The sequence below is a fragment of the Bidens hawaiensis genome, unplaced genomic scaffold (genome assembly GCF_021521415.1).
Source record: "Bidens hawaiensis isolate Kalapana, Puna unplaced genomic scaffold, B.hawaiensis_p1.1 tig00011541_1, whole genome shotgun sequence".
Lineage (NCBI taxonomy): Eukaryota > Viridiplantae > Streptophyta > Magnoliopsida > Asterales > Asteraceae > Bidens > Bidens hawaiensis.
In genome coordinates, this window is record NW_027491903.1 from 602985 (window position 1) to 627020 (window position 24036).

The following is a 24036-nucleotide window of genomic DNA, read 5'->3' on the forward strand; positions in this document are numbered from 1 at the left end:
ATTTTGCCTTTCAAAATAAACGAAACATTAAACTTAAACATCTTGAGTCTTCCGATGCCAGCCTCTTATTCAGTGCCACGTGTCTCCTCAAGCGAGATGCCTCATCCTACTCACCTGCGTGCATACTATAACATCACAGATATTATAAGGGCTTGAACTGCAGGGCTAAGTTGAACCTCTTCGTTGTTGTTCTGGTCTCCTCCAGCTGCGCTTCCTTCATCTTCGGTGTTAGAAGCTGTCTCAACCGAAAGTTGCTGGACACGACGAGGCCTGCCGCGTCGTCCAGTGCGACCTCCAGCTCCAGCAATGTCTCCAGCTCCAGCCATCGTATTCTAAAAGGGAAACACAAACATCATCACTCAAGGAACTATTTAGTACAAGGATAGCAAGGCTAACAGGTAATAACAGTGGCTAGCTGTGACTAGCTGATCACGTTGCTTTCCGTGTCCTATACACTTCCCTTTATGAGTCTCTTTGTGCTGGTTCTACTTAAGCAGTTAGTCAAATCAAACAATCAATTATTCCTATCCCTGCCGATCACATATCTTTTCTTTCTCATTAACATATATCATTTAATCATACACTTTACCTTTACTGATCTTGCTTGAGCGACACATGGCATTCTTGAACTGGCATCTTCTTTCCTTTCTTACTTAAATCTCATTCTCTGTTCGAGTCTAAGCATGTAGGATGCTTAAATCTCTCGAACTTTGCTCTGATACCAACTTGTAAGGCCCCGAACCCGGTAGCCCTACTTTCGCGTCGGATTTACTCATAAACACAGTTCTTACAAATCAGAGTTCATTAAAACTTCCGCGGAATATAAAAACTTTCTTAAAACATTTCATATCAAAACACGTCTTGTCTTAAAACATCATTTTGCCTTTCAAAATAAATGAAACATTAAACTTAAACATCTTGAGTCTTCCGATGCCAGCCTCTTATTCAGTGCCACGTGTCTCCTCAAGCGAGATGCCTCCTCCTACTCACCTGCGTGCATACTAAAAGTCAGCTACGCTGAGTGAGTTCTAGTTAATCACATAATCATACAATACCTTCTTACATTTCATACTTAACCTCTTAACTTTCTTTCATACACACATAATTGCATATACTTTCATTCTTACCTTCATACTTTCTTTACATACATAATCATACGTTTTAAAGAGCCTTTCGCCCTATAACCTCACAGATATTATAAGGGTCTGGTCCCTAACATCACAGATATTATAATGGTCTGGTCCCTCTTTCCTCGAATATTAGTAGGGTTCGGTTCCCTAGTTCTCGAATATTAGTAGGGTTCGATTCCCTCTTCGTTACCATACAACCATACATCATACCTCGAGTATTATTAGGGCCCGGTACCCTCTTCGTAACCATACAACCATCCTTTCATTCTTTTATTAACTTTATCACATTCATACACATAAGCATACATATCATACTTACCTTATACTTAGCGTTACAACCTGACAGTACGTGCAATATCCGAAGATCGTTCACGTACCGTCAAGCCATCATTCATACATATCACATTATTCATATAAGGCATACACTTATCTCTTAGGATAAGCGTATTAACAAACATATCGAGTATGCACACAGCCCCGAAAACATAACACATAAATGGGGCTAGAAACTCACCTGAACACGGTTACGTTCACCGTTAATCGTAATCCCTTTCCTCAGTTGTGCACGGCTGACTGTATAACAAGTATACATATCAATTAACTATCACTACTTATATCATCTTTCTAATCTTAATTACTACCCACAACGAACGGCGGTCCGGGGGCAGTCATCAGGCGAACTTAGCTTTAGGCGAAGTTAAACCTTAGGCGAACTTAGCTTTAGGCGAGGTTAAACCTTAGGCGAACTTAGCTTTGCAGGCGAAGTTGTCATCAGGCGAACTTAGCTTTAGGCGAAGTTAAACCTTAGGCGAACTTAGCTTTAGGCGAAGTTAAACCTTAGGCGAACTTAGCTTTAGGCGAAGTTGTCATCAGGCGAACTTAGCTTGCAGGCGAAGTTCATCAGGCGAACTTAGCTTGCAGGCGAAGTTGTCGGCTGCAGCTACTGTTCGTCCTTAATCATCTTCGTTTCTTAACCAAATAACTCGATTTAGGTATCCACGGAATCGTCTGACCAGCGCCTACAAACCCCAATCATCAAATCGACCTAACATCGATGTTTAAGGGGTGCGATTTAGGCATATAGGTTACGGGTTCTTTTATCAATCGATTAACCCATCAAAAATTAACCATTTTCAGTAAGTTTAGCTTTGTTGGATTCGTTTTTACCATACAAACACAGATCTATCATTTCTATACTAATCCAAACCTAAACGAACAAGTTCTCGATATAAACGTACCGTAAATGAGTCGAACTACGAACACGAGCTGGTCTTTGATGTTGCTTTGGTTCGTCACGACGATCTAGCACCAACAAGCTCGGGTCCTCGCCTTTGGATCTTGGTTCGGGTTGTGTGTTTTGGGGTGTGTAGAGATTAGGATGGATAAATGGATGGAATGGAAATGATTGGGGTTTAAGGGGGTATTTATACTCCCTTAAGCCCATGGACCGAAGGCCTATATTTTCTTTTGGTCCCTATCTAATCCCATCTAACTATCCTACTAAGTCTTCATATTTTGCTATTATTATTATCGTTCCACTAACTCGTTTATTTCACCCGACAAAATAATATATTAAATATTACTTTAGAAATTTCGGGATGTTACAAGTCTTCCCTCCTTAAAGAGGTTTCGTCCCCGAAACCTAGCTTATTTCTTTAAAAGGAATACCTTTGTAAAAGGAATACCTTTTTCTCTATAATCGCACACTTTATTGAATCACCTTTGCTTTCTGAGTTATCCTTCTTACTCCTGACTTGTAGTCATCGAGCGGTGATCATGTGTTTTAGCTATTAAGGTAGCTTGTCCATGAGGCCCTCAATGTGCCAAGTCTCATCTCACCTTCCCGAGGAACCTTGTTTTATATAATAACGCTAACTCCTAAGGCGACGCTTTACCCTCACACAATTATTTATCATAACCAACACGCATTCAAGATAAATTCATAGGTCGTTCATACAAAATCACAAGAAATCACAAGTACTTCATATCATAAAAGGAAATCATTGAAGCTTGCTAAACAAACATAGGTTCAACTGTAACATAAAACACTCTTTAACTACTAAACATAAAACAACTGTGACATGCCACTTATTCTCCTGCAACCTCCTCAGCAGCTAATAGACCATCCTTTCACGCGTCTCCTCTTCCTTTCCCCACTGCCACGGCTTCTCCACACTTCCTAGCTATGTGACCTGACTTACCACACTTGTAACACTTCTGGTCCTCGGTGCATTCACGGGAGATGTGCCCCTTCCTCCCACATCGGTAGCACTGATTTGGACCAGCCTTGCATTCCCCCAAGTGCATCTTTCCGCACACCTTACATGCTTCCTTTCCTGCCATCTTCTGTGTCTTTCTCCCTGCACACTCCACGACATCCCTAGCTCTTTTAGTTCCTTTCCCTTCTTCCTCATCTTCCACTTCCACATCATCCGCCGCCAGATCAACATAGACCATCTCCGCCAACTCGACCGCAGACTCAATGGTAACAGGTTTGTTGGCCCTGACTAACATGCGGACCTTCTGGGGAAGTCCTCTAACGTAGCACTTGATCCGTTTCGCCTCGATGTTCACCATGTCAGGAACCAGCCTAGACATGCGGTTGAATTCAGTGGTGTACTCACGATGTGTCATCATACTGGCCTTTAAATTTAGGAACTTCATCTCCGTCCTTTCAACCTCGGCATCTGCACAACTTCTTCATCACCAACTCTTTCAGATCGTCCCATCTCAACGCCCTGATCTCATCCATTGTCTTTCTCTGCTCCACACGTTCCCACCAATACATAGCTTCTTCCTCAAATGACTGAGTAACATAACCCACAGCTTGGTCGGGACGGCATTCGCTAATGCGGATAATCTTGTCCATAGTGGTTATCCATTGGAGAGTAGCGATTGCGTCTCCCAAACCAGTCAGCTTTGGCGGGTCGCATCCCTTGAAGGACTTATAGTTGCACCCATCTTGGCCTCTTTTCCTATCATCGACCTTCACAGACTTCTCCTCACTCGAGGCCTCTCTTTCTCCTTCCCCATCCTTCCTACCATCACCAACCGCCCCTTCAGCAGTTCGTTCACGGCTTCCAGCAGATCTTTCGGGATTCAGGTTCTTCACAGCAACAACTACAGCTTCAACAATGGCTGCTTGAACTGCAGGGCTAAGTTGAACCTCTTCGTTGTTGTTCTGGTCTCCTCCAGCTGCGCTTCCTTCATCTTCGGTGTTAGAAGCTGTCTCAACCGAAAGTTGCTGGACACGACGAGGCCTGCCGCGTCGTCCAGTGCGACCTCCAGCTCCAGCAATGTCTCCAGCTCCAGCCATCGTATTCTAAAAGGGAAACACAAACATCATCACTCAAGGAACTATTTAGTACAAGGATAGCAAGGCTAACAGGTAATAACAGTGGCCAGCTGTGACTAGCTGATCACGTTGCTTTCCGTGTCCTATACACTTCCCTTTATGAGTCTCTTTGTGCTGGTTCTACTTAAGCAGTTAGTCAAATCAAACAATCAATTATTCCTATCCCTGCCGATCACATATCTTTTCTTTCTCATTAACATATATCATTTAATCATACACTTTACCTTTACTGATCTTGCTTAAGCGACACATGGCATTCTTGAACTGGCATCTTCTTTCCTTTCTTACTTAAATCTCATTCTCTGTTCGAGTCTAAGCATGTAGGATGCTTAAATCTCTCGAACTTTGCTCTGATACCAACTTGTAAGGCCCCGAACCCGGTAGCCCTACTTTCGCGTCGGATTTACTCATAAACACAGTTCTTACAAATCAGAGTTCATTAAAACTTTCGCGGAATATAAAAACTTTCTTAAAACATTTCATATCAAAACACGTCTTGTCTTAAAACATCATTTTGCCTTTCAAAATAAATGAAACATTAAACTTAAACATCTTGAGTCTTCCGATGCCAGCCTCTTATTCAGTGCCACGTGTCTCCTCAAGCGAGATGCCTCCTCCTACTCACCTGCGTGCATACTAAAAGTCAGCTACGCTGAGTGAGTTCTAGTTAATCACATAATCATACAATACCTTCTTACATTTCATACTTAACCTCTTAACTTTCTTTCATACACACATAATTGCATATACTTTCATTCTTACCTTCATACTTTCTTTACATACATAATCATACGTTTTAAAGAGCCTTTCGCCCTATAACCTCACAGATATTATAAGGGTCTGGTCCCTAACATCACAGATATTATAATGGTCTGGTCCCTCTTTCCTCGAATATTAGTAGGGTTCGGTTCCCTAGTTCTCGAATATTAGTAGGGTTCGATTCCCTCTTCGTTACCATACAACCATACATCATACCTCGAGTATTATTAGGGCCCGGTACCCTCTTCGTAACCATACAACCATCCTTTCATTCTTTTATTAACTTTATCACATTCATACACATAAGCATACATATCATACTTACCTTATACTTAGCGTTACAACCTGACAGTACGTGCAATATCCGAAGATCGTTCACGTACCGTCAAGCCATCATTCATACATATCACATTATTCACATAAGGCATACACTTATCTCTTAGGATAAGCGTATTAACAAACATATCGAGTATGCACACAGCCCCGAAAACATAACACATAAATGGGGCTAGAAACTCACCTGAACACGGTTACGTTCACCGTTAATCGTAATCCCTTTCCTCAGTTGTGCACGGCTGACTGTATAACAAGTATACATATCAATTAACTATCACTACTTATATCATCTTTCTAATCTTAATTACTACCCACAACGAACGGCGGTCCGGGGGCAGTCATCAGGCGAACTTAGCTTTAGGCGAAGTTAAACCTTAGGCGAACTTAGCTTTAGGCGAGGTTAAACCTTAGGCGAACTTAGCTTTGCAGGCGAAGTTGTCATCAGGCGAACTTAGCTTTAGGCGAAGTTAAACCTTAGGCGAACTTAGCTTTAGGCGAAGTTGTCATCAGGCGAACTTAGCTTGCAGGCGAAGTTCATCAGGCGAACTTAGCTTGCAGGCGAAGTTGTCGGCTGCAGCTACTGTTCGTCCTTAATCATCTTCGTTTCTTAACCAAATAACTCGATTTAGGTATCCACGGAATCGTCTGACCAGCGCCTACAAACCCCAATCATCAAATCGACCTAACATCGATGTTTAAGGGGTGCGATTTAGGCATATAGGTTACGGGTTCTTTTATCAATCGATTAACCCATCAAAAATTAACCATTTTCAGTAAGTTTAGCTTTGTTGGATTCGTTTTTACCATACAAACACAGATCTATCATTTCTATACTAATCCAAACCTAAACGAACAAGTTCTCGATATAAACGTACCGTAAATGAGTCGAACTACGAACACGAGCTGGTCTTTGATGTTGCTTTGGTTCGTCACGACGATCTAGCACCAACAAGCTCGGGTCCTCGCCTTTGGATCTTGGTTCGGGTTGTGTGTTTTGGGGTGTGTAGAGATTAGGATGGATAAATGGATGGAATGGAAATGATTGGGGTTTAAGGGGGTATTTATACTCCCTTAAGCCCATGGACCGAAGGCCTATATTTCCTTTTGGTCCCTATCTAATCCCATCTAACTATCCTACTAAGTCTTCATATTTTGCTATTATTATTATCGTTCCACTAACTCGTTTATTTCACCCGACAAAATAATATATTAAATATTACTTTAGAAATTTCGGGATGTTACAGATTAGGCATGATTTGATAGACCTAAACCTCTCCGAGGACATGGTTGAGGATAGGAATTCGTGGAGAAGTAGAATTAAAGTTAAGGATTTTTAGGGAGAATTGAATACCTTAGGGCTTAGACTTAACTTATTTAGGTCTATACCATAATGGTATTTCTCTTACATATATTATTATTTTTATAATTATTATTAGTTTTTATATAGCTGTTAAACTGTGATCTTATTATTAATATTATTATTATTAGTAGTAGTTTTTATATAACTGTTAAACTTTGATTTCCTTTATTTTGCTTCATACACATGTACTTAGAGCCGAGGGTCTCTCTGGAAGCCACCTCTTTATTCCTTTGGATAGAGGTACGGTGTGCCTACATCCCACCCTCCCCAGACCCTACTTATAGCTTTGCTGTCGGTGGGACTTTACTGGGTATGATTGATTGATTGAAATTCATTATTTTGGGCCAATTTTTATTCTGACTCAACATTCTCAAAGCCGAATGGTAAAACCGAAATCAAACCGAACTCATTGTAGAAACTGAAACCGGACAGTTTTCAAAAACCTATAAACCGAATTTTCGGTGTTTGGTTTGGTTTGGTTTGAGCCCAAAACCAAGGCAAACTGACACATGCATACACCTACTTGGTTTGAAGTTTTTATGAGTAATTAGTCTCTATCCTCCATACTAAATAGTAATCTACTTTCTTGAGTAAAATGATTTAGGAGGTTTAATACTTTAATGTATTAATAATACACAGTGAACAACTTTTACCCGTTTGACCCGCTTCCTTTCTAGCTAACCTTGTATTTTTAACTTTACAGGTTCGACCCATTTGTATGCTAACAAGACTTTTTATGTTTTTCCTTTTGAAGATTGATGGTGAATTTACCTGACGCACCAAATAGAGCAAAGATTCTAAAAGTTATTCTAGCCAAAGAGGACTTGTCTCCCGATGTAGATTTGGATGCAGTGGCAAACATGACGGAAGGATATTCCGGAAGTGACCTTAAGGTTTTTTATATTCTCTCTTTTCATTTTTAAAATTGTAATAATGGGAAGTGTTGTAACTAGTAACTTGTAAGTGACCTAGTCTTTTGATATTTTTTATTGCAGAATTTGTGTGTAACCGCTGCACATCGCCCAATCAGAGAGATCATAGAGAAGGAAAAGAAGGTATTCATAAAGTTTATAGAAAATTGCACAAATGGTCTCAGTGGTTTGCGTATATTGCATGTTTGGTTCCCAGGTTTTAAAAATTGCAAAATTATTTCAAACATTTGTGAGAGGGTTGCACGTTTAGTTTCCATCCTTAATCCCAATTAGTTTTTAGTGGAAAAGTGATGTCATGTGCCTTTGACATGAGGAGTTTTGGAGTTTGAAAGATGACATACTTTTTTCGTTAATAGAGTAGTAATCAAGTTTTATAAGTGTTCCAATTAGTGTTGGGTTATGAAGGCCTTTGGGCCGGTTTTATTAGAAGGCCCGGTTTTGGCTCCTAATTATGTTTAACCCTAATCTTGTTTATTATATATATCCCATCATGTAATTGTAATCTTGGTTCTGAGCTAATAAGAAAACCTAGTTGCAGCCCGTGGACGTAGTGTAACATCCCGAAATTTTTATATTGATAAATAAAAGAAAGTTATGTTTAGTAATTTCACGTTTTAGTTATTTAATGTCGAGTAAGGAACGGGTCTTGGGCTTAGTTATTTTATGAACTCGGCCTGTCTCGACCCGTAGGAAGCCAACCCGAGCCTAACCAAACCCGTAGTATATAAACGAAAGTTCTTGACACTTCCACCATTTTCACCATCTTCCTTCACTTACACCCACCCAAACACTCTCATTTCTAGAGAGAGAAGCTAGAGAGAGAAAGTTCTCAAATCACAAATCCGAGTCCACAATCTAGTTCCTAATCGTTTTTGGTAAGTCCCTCTCGAAAATCATCCGTTTTCATAACCATTTTCGAGCTCAAATCGAGCAAAAACTCCCTATTTTCGTAACTTGAGTTTTCGGGTCAAAAACCGCCTTGTTTTGATGTCAAAATGCAAGCTTTTGTGTTTAAAAGTACAAGGAATCGATAGCCCTTTCAATCCCGAGCATTTCCATGTCAAAAACTTCGATTTTGGGTCAAAAATCTGGAAAATCTGGAAAACCCGTGGGTTTCTCCGTCGCCCAGCTTGAAGGAGTCGAATCAGACTCATTCGATCGAACCAGTCGATCGAATCAGTCCATTCGATCGAATGCGTAGATCGAACAAGTCCAGTCGACCGAATAGGGAAGCAACCGAATAGTCTCCAACTCATTCGATCGAATGAGTTTTGTATTCGATCGAATGAGTGTTGTATTCGATCGAACGTGTTCCTATTCGATCGAACGTGTTCCTGTTTGATCGAACGTGTTCCTATTCGATCGAACGTGTTCCTATTCGATCGAATCAAGCCAGAACCAAGCTGTTTCCGAGTTCGCCTAAGGTTTAACTTCGCCTGAAGCGAAGTTCGTTTATAAAATGAATTAAAAACCTAATGGAAAATGTGTTAAGGCAGTTATCGAAAACGAGTAGTAGTAGTTAATTGATATGTGTAAATATTATACAGTTAGCCGAGCCCAGTTAAAGAAAGGAATTTCAATCAACGGAGAACGTAACCGTATTCAGGTGAGTTTCTAGCCCCATTTCCTTGTTATGTTTTCGGGGCTGTGTGCATACTCGATGTGAAGTGTGAATCCACTTACTTTAAGTGGTAAGTGTATGCTATAGATGTTATATGAGGTATATATTTATAATGCTTGTCGGTACGTGAACGATCTTCGGATATTGCACGTATCGCCAAGGATAGCGATTGCCAAGTGGTTGATAGTGTGTATGAATGATGTGATGTGACTTGTTCACTACGTAAATACTAAACTAATATGAGTGTGACCAAGGCAGGTTGAGGTAGAGTGTGTTAGAGGTAGCAGGAGTCTAGTAAGGGTGTTAGTGGCATAGCGTGAGTGCGTGATAGGGAAAGCCTATACGTGCCTTCGTTATTAAGTGGCATAGCGTGAGTGCGTGATAGGGAAAGCCTATACGTGCCTTCGTTATTAAGTGGCATAGCGTGAGTGCGTGATAGGGAAAGCCTATACGTGCCTTCGCTATTAAGTGGCATAGCGTGAGTGCGTGATAGGGAAAGCCTATACGTGCCTTCGCTATTAAGTGGCATAGCGTGAGTGCGTGATAGGGAAAGCCTATACGTGCCGTTGTAATTAAGTGGCTAAGCTGTAGGGGTAATTAAGTGGTTAAACAGTGGCATGTTAGACAGTGGACTATGTGTCTTCGGATACGTATATATATATTGTATGAAGTGGTTGTATGATAAGTTGCTTGATTAACTAGAACTCACTCAGCGTAGCTGACTTTTAGTATGCACGCAGGTGAGCTGATTATAGAGTTAGCATGAGGATGACACACGGCATGGATTGAACGGCTGGCATCTGAAGAAAGAAGTAAAGATGTTTTAAATATAAAGTTTCGTGTTATGGTATCAAAGAAAAGATTGAATGACTTGTAACAAATGATTGATGTTTTATATTCCGCGAAAAGTTTTAATAAACTCTGATTTGAAGAACTGTGTTTATGAGTAAATCCGACGCGAAAGTAGGGCTTCCGGTAACGGGGCCTTACAAGTTGGTATCAGAGCATAAGTTCGAGAGATTTAAGCATCCTACATGCTTAGACTCGAACAGAAAATGGGATTTAAGTAAGAAAGGAAAGAAGATGCCAGTTCAAGAATGCCATGTGTCGCTCAAGCAAGATCAGTAAAGGTAAGGTGTATGATTAAATGATATATGTTAATGAGAAAAGAAAGATATGTGAACGTTAGGGATAGGAATAATTGATTGTTTGATTTGACAAACTGCTTATGTAGAACCAGCACAAATGGACTCATAAAGGGAAGTGTATAGGACACGGAAAGTAACGTGATCAGCTAATCACAACTGGCCACTGTTATTACCTGTTAGCCTTACTATCCTTGTACTAGATAGATCCTTGAGTGATGATGTTTGTGTTTTCCCTTTTAGATTACGATGGCTGGAGCTGGAGAATTTGTTGAAACTGGGGGTCGCACTGGGCGTCGTGGCAGGCCTCGTCTTGTCCGGCAACCCTCGGTGGAAGAAGTTTCCCACACCGAAGATGAAGGAAGCGCAGCTGGAGGAGACCAGAACAACAACGAAGAAGTTCAACTTAGCCCTGCAGTTCAAGCAGCCATTGTTCAAGCTGTAGTTGCTGCTGTGAAGAACCTGAATCCCGAAGGGTCTGCTGGAAGCCGTGAACGAACCGTTGAAGGGGCAGGTGGTAATAATAGAAAGAATGACGAGAGGGAAAGGGATAACTCGAGTGAGGTAAAGTCTGTGAAAGATGATGAAAGGAAGAGGGGCCGAGGCGGTTGCAACTATAAGTCCTTCAAAGGTTGTGACCCGCCTAAGTTGACTGGTTTGGGAGACGCAATCGCTACTCTTCAGTGGATAACCGCCATGGATAAGGTTATCCGCATTAGCGAGTGTCGTCCTGACCAAGCAGTGGGTTATGCCACTCAGTCATTTGAAGATGAGGCCATGTACTGGTGGGAAACGGTCGAACAAAGGAAGACCCGAGAGGAGATTAAGGCCATGAGGTGGGATGACCTTAAGGAGTTAGTGATGAAAAGGTTCTGTGCTGATGCTGAGGTTGAGAGGGCCGAGATGAAGTTTCTGAATCTAAAGGCGGACAAGATGACACATCGTGAGTACACCACTGAATTCAACCGCATGTCTAGGTTGGTACCTGACATGGTGAACACTGAGGCGAAACGGATCAAGTGCTACGTTAGAGGACTTCCCCAGAAGGTCCGCATGTTGGTCAGGGCCAACAAACCTGTTACCTTTGAGTCTGCGGTCGAGTTGGCGGAGATAGTCTATGATGATCTGGCGGCGGATGATGTGGGAGTGGAAGATGAGGGAAAAGGGAAAGGAACTAAAAGAGCTGGGGATATCGTGGAACATGCAGGGAGAAGGACACAGAAGATGGCAGGGAGTGGAGCATGTAAGGTGTGTGGAAAGATGCACTTGGGGGAATGCAAGGCTGGTCCAAACCAGTGCTACCGATGTGGGAGGGAGGGGCACCTCTCCCGTGAATGCACCGAGGACCAGAAGTGTTATAGGTGTGGTAAGTCAGGTCACATAGCTAGGGAGTGTAGAGAAGCCGTGGCAGTGAGGGAAGGAAGAGGAAACGCGTGAAGGGATGGTCTATTAGCTGCTGAGGAGGTTGCAGGAGAATAAGTGGCATGTCACAGTTGTTTTATGTTTAGTAGTTAAAGAGTGTTTTATGTTACAGTTGAACCTATGTTGTTTAGCAAGCTTGAATGATTTCCTTTTATGTTATGAAGTACTTGTGACTTCTTGTGCTTTAGTATGAACGATCTATGAATTTAACTTGAATGCATGTTGGTTATAATAAATAGTTGTGTGATGGTAAAGCGTGTAAATATAAGAAGTTTTCCGTTTATAGGGAATAAGTTAGGTTTCGGGGGCGAAACCTCTTTAAGGAGGGAAGACTTGTAACATCCCGAAATTTTTATATTGATAAATAAAAGAAAGTTATGTTTAGTAATTTCACGTTTTAGTTATTTAATGTCGAGTAAGGAACGGGTCTTGGGCTTAGTTATTTTATGAACTCGGCCTGTCTCGACCCGTAGGAAGCCAACCCGAGCCTAACCAAACCCGTAGTATATAAACGAAAGTTCTTGACACTTCCACCATTTTCACCATCTTCCTTCACTTACACCCACCCAAACACTCTCATTTCTAGAGAGAGAAGCTAGAGAGAGAAAGTTCTCAAATCACAAATCCGAGTCCACAATCTAGTTCCTAATCGTTTTTGGTAAGTCCCTCTCGAAAATCATCCGTTTTCATAACCATTTTCGAGCTCAAATCGAGCAAAAACTCCCTATTTTCGTAACTTGAGTTTTCGGGTCAAAAACCGCCTTGTTTTGATGTCAAAATGCAAGCTTTTGTGTTTAAAAGTACAAGGAATCGATAGCCCTTTCAATCCCGAGCATTTCCATGTCAAAAACTTCGATTTTGGGTCAAAAATCTGGAAAATCTGGAAAACCCGTGGGTTTCTCCGTCGCCCAGCTTGAAGGAGTCGAATCAGACTCATTCGATCGAACCAGTCGATCGAATCAGTCCATTCGATCGAATGCGTAGATCGAACAAGTCCAGTCGACCGAATAGGGAAGCAACCGAATAGTCTCCAACTCATTCGATCGAATGAGTTTTGTATTCGATCGAATGAGTGTTGTATTCGATCGAACGTGTTCCTATTCGATCGAACGTGTTCCTGTTTGATCGAACGTGTTCCTATTCGATCGAACGTGTTCCTATTCGATCGAATCAAGCCAGAACCAAGCTGTTTCCGAGTTCGCCTAAGGTTTAACTTCGCCTGAAGCGAAGTTCGTTTATAAAATGAATTAAAAACCTAATGGAAAATGTGTTAAGGCAGTTATCGAAAACGAGTAGTAGTAGTTAATTGATATGTGTAAATATTATACAGTTAGCCGAGCCCAGTTAAAGAAAGGAATTTCAATCAACGGAGAACGTAACCGTATTCAGGTGAGTTTCTAGCCCCATTTCCTTGTTATGTTTTCGGGGCTGTGTGCATACTCGATGTGAAGTGTGAATCCACTTACTTTAAGTGGTAAGTGTATGCTATAGATGTTATATGAGGTATATATTTATAATGCTTGTCGGTACGTGAACGATCTTCGGATATTGCACGTATCGCCAAGGATAGCGATTGCCAAGTGGTTGATAGTGTGTATGAATGATGTGATGTGACTTGTTCACTACGTAAATACTAAACTAATATGAGTGTGACCAAGGCAGGTTGAGGTAGAGTGTGTTAGAGGTAGCAGGAGTCTAGTAAGGGTGTTAGTGGCATAGCGTGAGTGCGTGATAGGGAAAGCCTATACGTGCCTTCGTTATTAAGTGGCATAGCGTGAGTGCGTGATAGGGAAAGCCTATACGTGCCTTCGTTATTAAGTGGCATAGCGTGAGTGCGTGATAGGGAAAGCCTATACGTGCCTTCGCTATTAAGTGGCATAGCGTGAGTGCGTGATAGGGAAAGCCTATACGTGCCTTCGCTATTAAGTGGCATAGCGTGAGTGCGTGATAGGGAAAGCCTATACGTGCCGTTGTAATTAAGTGGCTAAGCTGTAGGGGTAATTAAGTGGTTAAACAGTGGCATGTTAGACAGTGGACTATGTGTCTTCGGATACGTATATATATATTGTATGAAGTGGTTGTATGATAAGTTGCTTGATTAACTAGAACTCACTCAGCGTAGCTGACTTTTAGTATGCACGCAGGTGAGCTGATTATAGAGTTAGCATGAGGATGACACACGGCATGGATTGAACGGCTGGCATCTGAAGAAAGAAGTAAAGATGTTTTAAATATAAAGTTTCGTGTTATGGTATCAAAGAAAAGATTGAATGACTTGTAACAAATGATTGATGTTTTATATTCCGCGAAAAGTTTTAATAAACTCTGATTTGAAGAACTGTGTTTATGAGTAAATCCGACGCGAAAGTAGGGCTTCCGGTAACGGGGCCTTACACGTAGGTCCCCTCGCGGGGACCGAACCACGTTAAATTCTTGTGTCGTTTATATTTTCGTTTATGTGTGTTTATCGTTGTGCATGTGTGTGCTGTTTCGCTTCCGCGCGCCGCTTTGTTCCTAACAAGTGGTATCAGAGCTTTGGCTCGTTGTTTACACACGGTTTTGCACGGGTATCGATCGAAAAAAAAAAAAGGTAGAAGAGGCTGGTTTGAGAAGGGCTGCTACAGTGCCGCCGCTACAGTGCCGCGGTGAACAGTATCCGGCATGAACAGTGTTTCCGGCCGTGAACAGTGATTCCGGCGGTGAACAGTATTGTCAGAGATCTTCGTTTTTCTGGTTAACAGGGCTGTTCGGGGCTGTTTTTCAGGGCTGTTTGGGACGGTTTTCCGGGTGATTTTGCAATTAGAATTCCTGTTTTGGACTTCTTGGAGTTGCAGGTTTCACTCGGGCGTTGCAGGTGAAGCACCGGGTCGGGTGTTTCGGGTTTTAGGGTTTTTTCTTTGGAGGTTGCTCGGCTTCAGGGAACCGGGTTTTGTGAAGACCATTTAGGTTCGGGTTCAGATTTGTTTGCAAGAGATTAGTCTGAGGTAACTTTATATAGTTTATTTACAGTTAGTTGATTTATCGGTTATTGCAAGAGCAAATCGGTTTATTTGGCAGTGTTCTGTTGAACAATCGTCAAGTTTAGGCCCGTGCCCTTGTTGTGTCTGTTCACTGTTTTCGATTTGTTCTCGTTTGTTATTGTTATAACTGAAGACGAGGTGGTTATGATCGGAATGTTTGACGGTTTGGATTTTGGTTGATTGGTTTGTCATGTGAACTTGGATATAGTACTGGTGATGGATAAACTTGGAGAAAATGGAACCAGCGGGTGTGCTGGTGACGGCATAAGTGAAAGAAAAAAAATGAGGTTAGTGGCAAGTCATGTTAACTATTGCTCGTTTGGATGATCTTTCGGTTAGGGTTTGAGTTAACTGATCGTGTGTACGGTCATAGAACCCTTGGTACCCGCTTGATTTCATGAAAGTTCTACTGTTGTTATAGCTGTTTGCCTGTTAGCTGGTTCGAAACTGTGATTATTACTTCTTGTTCGTTTGGAATTGTGAAGTTATATCTTGTTTGGTGGTGATCAGTGGTACACCATTTGAGAGGTTCATAATCTCGTGTTGGGTAAAGTTATTTGCCGGGATAGTACGAGTGGGGTTCATCTCATGGAGTGTTGGTGTGGCATGGGTTGGGATAACAGGAACAGTGGGAGCTGGGCATAGTCGACTTGGTAGGTTGCGTAGAGGTGAGACATTTTAAGAGTCGATGTCGAAAGGTTTGGAATTCTGCTTTTGAGAATGTATCTGGGGTTGATGCATTGAGACTCAGTGAAGGCGGTGAAGACTCTTGGGTTCAAGATTCTAGTTTGCTTTATTTCTTGTTACTCACTTCAATGAAGCATTTGTTGAATCTTTTAGTTAAAGACTTTTGGAAGATACGGTCTCTGTATCGTCGGAAGAAGTGAACCAACTTCCGAGTTATAAGGTCTTGGCTCGCTGAATCGGGTAGAGCTAAGGGGTTTCAGTTTGCAGACATGAAGCCTGGAGCCACAGTGATGTTAGCTTGAGCGTATTCGGAGGTCTGAACATGTTCGGGGTTTTGGTAACAGTGGGAGCACGCGGTGTGTTCTAGGTTTGTTTCCAAAGGGACGTTGAGTTCGGAAGACTGGGAAATCCGAATGTGAAAATCTCTCCTGGTATAGTCTGCTGATTTTTGGAGAGTGATTATCCTCTGGAAGTCTTTGGAGCCGGTAGTGTGAGTAAGTGAGGGCCGGTTAAGATTGAGGATGAGCCATTGGCGGGTTTTGTCATGGCTGGGTCTGTGATGACCGGATTGGAGCTCTCGGGAGCTTCAATGGGCCTTTCAGGTAACTGATGGGAAGGGGCGCTGCAACTGGTGTGGATTGGTAGAAATCTTAGTTTGTTCCTAGAGAACTGGAGGCTTGGAGAACTTCTTTTGTTGAAGTTTTAGCTTGTTCTTGGAACTGGAGGCTTGGTTGATTTCTATTACTGAAGATTACTAGAGTTACTGGATGAATGAGATTGTTATATTTACTTGGATGGCAGGCTGGAATTTATCGCAAGGCCTTCAAGTGGGAGATTGTTGGGTTATGAAGGCCTTTGGGCCGGTTTTATTAGAAGGCCCGGTTTTGGCTCCTAATTATGTTTAACCCTAATCTTGTTTATTATATATATCCCATCATGTAATTGTAATCTTGGTTCTGAGCTAATAAGAAAACCTAGTTGCAGCCCGTGGACGTAGGTCCCCTCGCGGGGACCGAACCACGTTAAATTCTTGTGTCGTTTATATTTTCGTTTATGTGTGTTTATCGTTGTGCATGTGTGTGCTGTTTCGCTTCCGCGCGCCGCTTTGTTCCTAACAATTAGGTCACTCAAGTTTTAAAAAGTGTTCCAATTAAGTCACTCAACTTTCATTTATGATTTAAATTATAGGTTTTAACATTTTTTTAGCATTTTTTTTTGTTTCAATGAGGAAATCTTTTTATCATTTTTTTGATATTGATGTGAAGTGGTAACGTGAAATTTATTTTTAAAATTTTTGATATAGTTAACATTTCGTTTTCTATTTTTTTAAATATAAGTAGATATATTTCAAATTCCAACCCCCACATCTTCTCCTCCATTGCTTTCTTGACGCATAAAAAATCTGATGTGGCTCGATTTGAAGAATTAGTGACCCGATTTGGGCAAAAATTGCATGAGTGATCTAATTGGAACACTTTTGAAACTTGGTTACTATTCTGTGACGTTTTCCCTTTCAATCTGGGGACCAAACTTGCAATATGGTCAAACCGCAAGAACCATTTGTGCAATTTTCTCTAAATTTTATAAGAATATTTTATAATAAGTTTAATTGAATGGCAGGAGCATGCTGCAGCTATAGCGGATGGAAAGCAGGCTCTGGCTTTAAGTGAAAGTTCTGATATCCGGCCTTTAAACTTTGATGACTTTAAATTTGCTCATGAACAGGTTGAGAACGCGTTATCTCAATAATATTGTCATATTTTGTTGCTAAAATGTTTAGGAGGTTAAAAGGGTAATTTATTGTTTGATAGGTATGTGCAAGTGTGTCATCTGAGTCTGTAAACATGAATGAGCTTGTGCAATGGAATGAGTTGTATGGAGAGGGAGGTTCTAGAAGAAAGAAGGCTCTTAGCTACTTCATGTAACAATAGATGGTTATAAATCAAAGCCATCTTTGTACAAGTATAGCCTCTTTTTTTTTTAATTTATTTTTATTAACTAATAATTAATTATCTTTCTTTTTTCGCAATTTGTTTGTTAGTTTGTTATCCCCACCTCACCCAAGTCTCTTGTAGTAATTTTCAAGATTTTTTTTTTTTTGTTTAATTTATTTGACATAAGTTGGGATAGAAATAAAAGTTATATCAGTGTTATGGATATCTTGTACAATGGTTTATTTCTGTCATTTAATATTGTGGTATTGTTAATTGACGTTATTTTCTCATGTTGAAACCAAACCAACAGACAGGTTATCTTGTTAAGAGAAAAAGGTGAGTCAGGTTACCGCATCTCTTGGAGCGTTAAAAGCTTTTAACCTAAATTTTAGATAAGTATTTAAGTTAAGAAAGATTAAAAGCATTAAAGTTATAAGGGTTTATAAGAAAAGACCAAACGTTTATAAGAAAATATGGTCAAAAAGGTCTAGAAGTTTTTTAAAAGTAAGAAAAGTAATTCAAGCTTTATAAAAATTTGAGTTAAGTGTATGGATGGTGTATAAGATATGGCTACGCTATCGTTTGCTCCATGTTTATCTTGATGAGAAATGTTGAGGACGTGTTTGGCTCGTGAAATGCTCGATCCAACTTGTAACACATCTGTAAAGTTATTAAACAAATTTAAGAGTTAATTGCAATTATGGTCCATGTGATAAAACCCAAAACACATCTTTCAACCTGCGGTGGCCATCTTATATATGGATCATGTGGTGGCAATCGGTCATAGTCGTTAGTTAACTAGTTAGTTTCAAGGGTAACAATGTATTTTCACCCCCTAACCAAACCCCGGTTCAATATACCCCCCCCCCCCCACACACACACACTTCGCAACTTAAAACCCTAAATTCTCCTTCCCGCCATTGTATCCCGCCGTTGTCTTCCGTCTTCCTGCCGATCATAGATATGGCTTGGATATGCAATCCTTAATACCACATTTTTCACAGGTATCAGAATTCACATTTTTCCCAGTTAATTCGTTTGTTCAGTTAAATTCAGTTTTAGGTCGATGCTTTATAAATGAGACGATTATGTTATTGGTTTTATAGCCACGATTTGGCTAGATGTTAGCTTTGACCACCTAAAACTTGAGTTGGTGGCTTTTGTGAAAACCCGACCATACAGGATCTACAATTTCCAATTTCAAGCAGGTGGCCAGGATCAACTCGAGTAAGGTTTAAGTAGTTGGTGGTTTTGGTGTTTTGTATTATATCAACTAATTAGAGCATTTTGTATTAACTTAAGTAATAATCTAGTTATCGCAATGTCGTCAATTTGATCAACGTGTGCACATATGTATGATTAATGTGGGTGTGATTGTGTCTATATCTATGTATGCTTGTGTTTTGTGTATATGAATTTGTAAAACTGTGTGCTTATATGTATTTATTTTTTGTATGCATAACTAGATGTATGTGTGACTGTATTAAGGAGTCAAGTGTTTTGTTTGATTTTATTAGGTGTATGTATGTATAGTATGAATAACTAGATGTATGTATGTATAATTAGATGTATGTATGTACAATTAGTATGCATCTGCTGACTTGATTTTGTAGAACGACAACAACAAACTAATTAGTTAAGGAATCAAGTGCTTGCAATGTATGCATGTGTATTTATGCAGTGGCATAACAATCTTTTTATGTACGTATCCGTGCATATATGTATGTATGGTTGTGTGTGTATGTATAATTGTATGCATATGTGGAGAAATATGTGATGGTTGTGTATATATGTGTGTTTGTAGCTGTGTATTAATTGGTGAGTATATAAATGTATGTATCTCGATATATGTGTGTGTATACATGTATGTGTGTATCTTTATGTATATGCATGCATGTATCTTTGTATAAATATGTGTATGTATATCTGTATATATGTGTGTATTTGTATGTATGTATGTATTTATGTATATATGTGTATGTGTATCTGTTTTTGTGTATATGTATGTATGCATGTATATGTGTATGTGTATGTGTATATGTATTTATTCGTGTATAGGTATGTATTATATGCTTTTGAGTATATTAGGCAACTGAATTTGTTGAAAATCATAGTTTTACTTAGGAAAGTAAAACCTTGTGTTGCAATTGGTTAATGTTGTGTAAAGTCACCGTTTGACTTAGGACTCTGTGTAGTGTGTATGTATATTATCAAATTATGTAAATTGTTGATTTCATGTGAATTTGATTAATTTTATACAAATAATACTTATATACAAATAATCAGTTTAGATAGTTAAGATTATGATTATTTACATTTAGTAGATTGTAATAACCAACTTACAATAAAGGTCAACGGATAAAAGATAGTCAACCCTAAAAAGTCAACATTCGGCTGGTAAATTGTTGTAGGGAATATATGTTAACTGATTGAGGGTCCAAATTGCATGTATTTAAAACAACATGGTTGCAAATTGAAAGAGTATAAAAACAGTAAACAAACTTTGGGTTCACGACTGAGTCCCAATTGCACAAATTAAAAAGGACTACTAAAGGGTCACTACGGGTTGAAAGCTGCGTTTTAGGTTTTACCACATAAACCATAGCTACAGTTAACTCCAAACTTAAATTATCACTAAACAAAGACGAGTGAAAATATACAGGGAGTGATCTTATATTTTTGGATCATATACGTACAACATGATAGGAAGACTATTTCCATCTATTTCAAAATACGAAATTCAAATCCCGGCAATTCCTTACAGTGGAGGGCATGCTCACCGAATCTATCCAAACAAGCTTTTTTACAAATGGGGCATAATTCATCTGGAGGGAAAAGGGGAATCATAAGCCGGTATTTAAGGATGACTCTGTATTCAACTGCTGACATCCGTTGCCCAAGACCTTCAATGGGCACAACAGTTAAAAAATCCTGGGCATGAGCCCCCTTGAGACAAGCTAAAACTGCCTTTTGTCTCGGGGTCATATCGAATCGCTCCTCCAAATCATGTACGTGTTTACCATAAAGAGCACTCGCCAAGGTTTGTTGAGGTTTCTTGGGGGCGGTCTCCTTATCAGTAAAACCGCCTATATCAAGGTTCGGGAGAGTTGTTCCAATATTACCAAGTGCAAAAGAGTAGTCAGGATCTACCCCCCGTAACACCAGCGTTTCGCAGGACGTGGTCTTGCAATTTCCACGACTGAGACCTGGAAGCCACAAATGCATATGCCTCCATCCTCAGCCGAGAAAATTCCTAAGCCTCTGCAACGCATAGGGAAGGAAGCCAACCTCCACTGGAGGTCCCCAAAATGCGGTCCTCCACACACAACAATATCTTCAATTGCCCCCCGCAGGCCCGCATCAAAGATGGACACAGCCTCTTTGACATGTTCAGGTTGACAGGTCCGGAGCCCAAACACTAACTTAGCAACCCCCATGCACGAGCGTAACAAAAGGAGCTCACTTTGGGGGTCCCTCAGGTCCGGCAGGCGTTTCATAAGTTCAACCGCCCTCAAAGCTCTTTTAGTTGCCAAAGACCGAATAAACCCTGCATCCCGACTAACCGCTCCCCCCCAAGAGTTTAACTCCCATCGCAGGCCTGCTAATCTCTCCAGGAAATAAACCCGACACTTTCTTCGAATCATCACATGACGGCCAAAAAACCTATGTTTTTCGAATATTAAGCCTAAGCCCTAGAGACGCCCCCTCTGAGCGAATAATGCCCAACGCTCTAGCGACCTCCTCAGCCTTACCAATAATAGTGCCATCGTCTAAATACCAAGCATGGAAGGGCAATGGACAGGTCCCCTGCACCCTAAGGATGAGCGGATGAAGGACCAACGCAAAAAGAAGAGGGCCAAGGGGGTCCCCTTGCTGCACCCCAGTAAAAGCCCCGATATGAGTATCCCCCCCACATATAAACGGACGGGACGGGCATATAAAAACTGGACCCATGGGAAGATGGATGGACATATGCAGCTAACTTCCCTGAGAAGGGTCGTCCGATCCACCTCGTTGAAGGCGTTAGAAAAATCAACAGTGAGCATAGCCAGGGACCCGTCAGAATGAAACGCGCTCAAAAATCTGTTAGCACTATGCAATACCGCTTCTGCCCCATTAGGGATCCCAACCCCGAATTGGAAATCCCGTAGATAAGCAGCCACCTTTTTCCCTATTTTACTCATAGCGACTCTCGACACCAATCTTCTCCAAATGGCCCCCACTGCGATGGGTCTAATTCCATTGTCAGGCTTCAACAGGGGGGTCAACGGTGCCGAAGCAATGAACTCCGCTAGAACTTTTGGACAAAGCCCCCCAAGCCACAAGTTGACAACATCAGTGATGGCCTTTAAGAGCCCGGAGGCGGTCGGAGACCCCTGGCCACAGAAAGCGTCTAAAATATGTTGGGCCCGCAAACCATCCCTCCCACAAGATGTACCTTTCGGGAAGGTTTAATACATTCCAATACACAATCATCGTCCACCTGCAAGGCTGGTTCCGATGGCACGACGGAGGGCATGGTCGGGGGGTCCACCACAGGATGTTTATCAATCAATGCTCTCAAAGTATCCCCCCCGGCAGGCGCGACCCCGGATGAACACATGACTTTGATCGCCGCTGTGTAATGGCCGTCCGCTAACTTCCGGAGGCATTGCTTGATATTGCCCCCTCCCTCTTCTTTATGTTGGCAATCCCACATCACTGGAAGTTCAAGGAGCGGTAGCACCAACTCTTCTAAACCTGCCCGATCTTTCCAAACAGCCAAAGCCCGCATAATGGAGCTACATTGAAGCGATTTCCTGTTACCGGACCTTCGTTCTTGCCTAGTAGCCGGTTTGACAACACGTAACGTGCAACGAGGCAACAACAAAAGTTTAACCCAAGCCTCAATAGACCTCGGGGCATCCACCACTTTACGGAGCCCCCTGACAAAGCCTGGGCAAAAGCCATGCGACACGCGGGCGGGATACTCTTGATAGTGGCAAATAGGAATGGCGAGGACGCGCTCAAGGAGAGCGACATCTACCACAAACGTCTCAGACTGACCACTCCCAAGTTCCACCTGCGAATCGCGGGGTTGAGGGATCCCCACAATAAAATCAAAGTCGCCTCCTGCACGTGGGGTGCATTTAACAACTTCTTTTCCGTGCAGACAAGGCCTATTCAAGGCATGCAGGGCCATGCACTCCCCGCATAACCAGTTCTTAAGCAAGCGCAAGGTTTCGACAACGTCATTGTAGAGTTCCAAGTCCAAAGCAAGACGCTCCTATAACTAATCTCTCATTTCCTTTACATTGAAGTGATCCCGCTGAAAATGCATGAGTAACCTAGAGTACCCCTTGTATCCCGGGATACCATCTTTGCAAACATGAAAATTTTTAAGGGGGCAACGCCAAATCCCCGTGCCCGAGCTAGGACCGGGCTCTCCACCACATGCCCTCATAAATCACTTAAGAAATTAAAACTTTTTTTGTTTTTGGAAACAAAGGAAATTATAATAAAATTTGGTGTTGGCATTTAATCAAACACATGGCGGGCATTTAATCAAATTTGGTGCATGCCCTCCACTGTAAGAAATTGCCGGGATTTAAGTATCGTCATGACTGGGTTAGAGATGTGTTATCGGATGTGCTTAGACGTGCCGGGATCTCAGCCAAGAAAGAGGCACCTGTTAACTTTTTGACTGATCCGCGTGAGGGAAGATCTACCCTACGTCCTGCGGATGTTCTTGTGTTTGGCTGGGCAGGGGGTAAGCATGCGTGTGTTGACCTCACTGGGGTGTCCCCGTCGGTGGGGCTGAAAGACAGTGGCTTCTTACCGGGACAGGCGGTTTTGAGAGCGGAGTCTAGGAAGGTTGCTAAGCATGAGACATTGTGTTTGGAGAATCAGCACGTGTTCATTCCATTTGCCTTCGACACTTTTGGATCCCTAGCTCCCGAGGCGGTTCGCTTCTTGGAGCGGGTGCAGAAGGTGGTCCACAGTGACTCGCTGAGCCCGAGGAACCAATGATTTATATTTAGTAGAATAGGCTTTGCGATCAAAAGGGGATAGCGGCGCAGCTTGTTGCTCGCTTACCCATTATCCAGATGTAGTTCGGTTTGTGTTATATATAAAATGATCAATATTTTCTCAAAATTCAAATTAATAATATTCAAATGTCATTTTTTTAAAAACATCAAGCTGGTTTGTTTGTCTTTTAAGTATTTCAGAAAATTTATATCGTAACTCTTAAGTTTCAAATGCTCTTAGAACGACGATATTAATACGAAATGCATATTAAGTAGCGTTTGTTATGTATGAACGAGATACAGAATAAAATGGACCACTATAAAAGA

At 41.4% G+C, this 24036-nt stretch overlaps 1 protein-coding gene across 2 annotated transcripts in view; it reads left to right on the forward strand.

The window, feature by feature from the left end:
* Positions 1-17913, forward strand: part of LOC143538255 (uncharacterized) — a 29900-nt gene extending 11987 nt beyond the window's left edge. The window contains exons 25-29 of one of the 2 annotated variants that reach the window (XM_077031852.1): positions 7695-7833; positions 7936-7995; positions 17388-17492; positions 17579-17701; positions 17809-17827. In XM_077031852.1, the coding sequence (XP_076887967.1) occupies positions 7695-7833; positions 7936-7995; positions 17388-17492; positions 17579-17692 (418 nt within the window). In that variant the 3' untranslated portion in view covers positions 17693-17701; positions 17809-17827. Of the gene's footprint in view, positions 1-7694; positions 7834-7935; positions 7996-17387; positions 17493-17578 lie in introns of both variants that reach the window. The other variant, XM_077031851.1, reaches the window with a different exon arrangement.
* The last annotated feature ends 6123 nt before the right edge of the window (positions 17914-24036 follow it).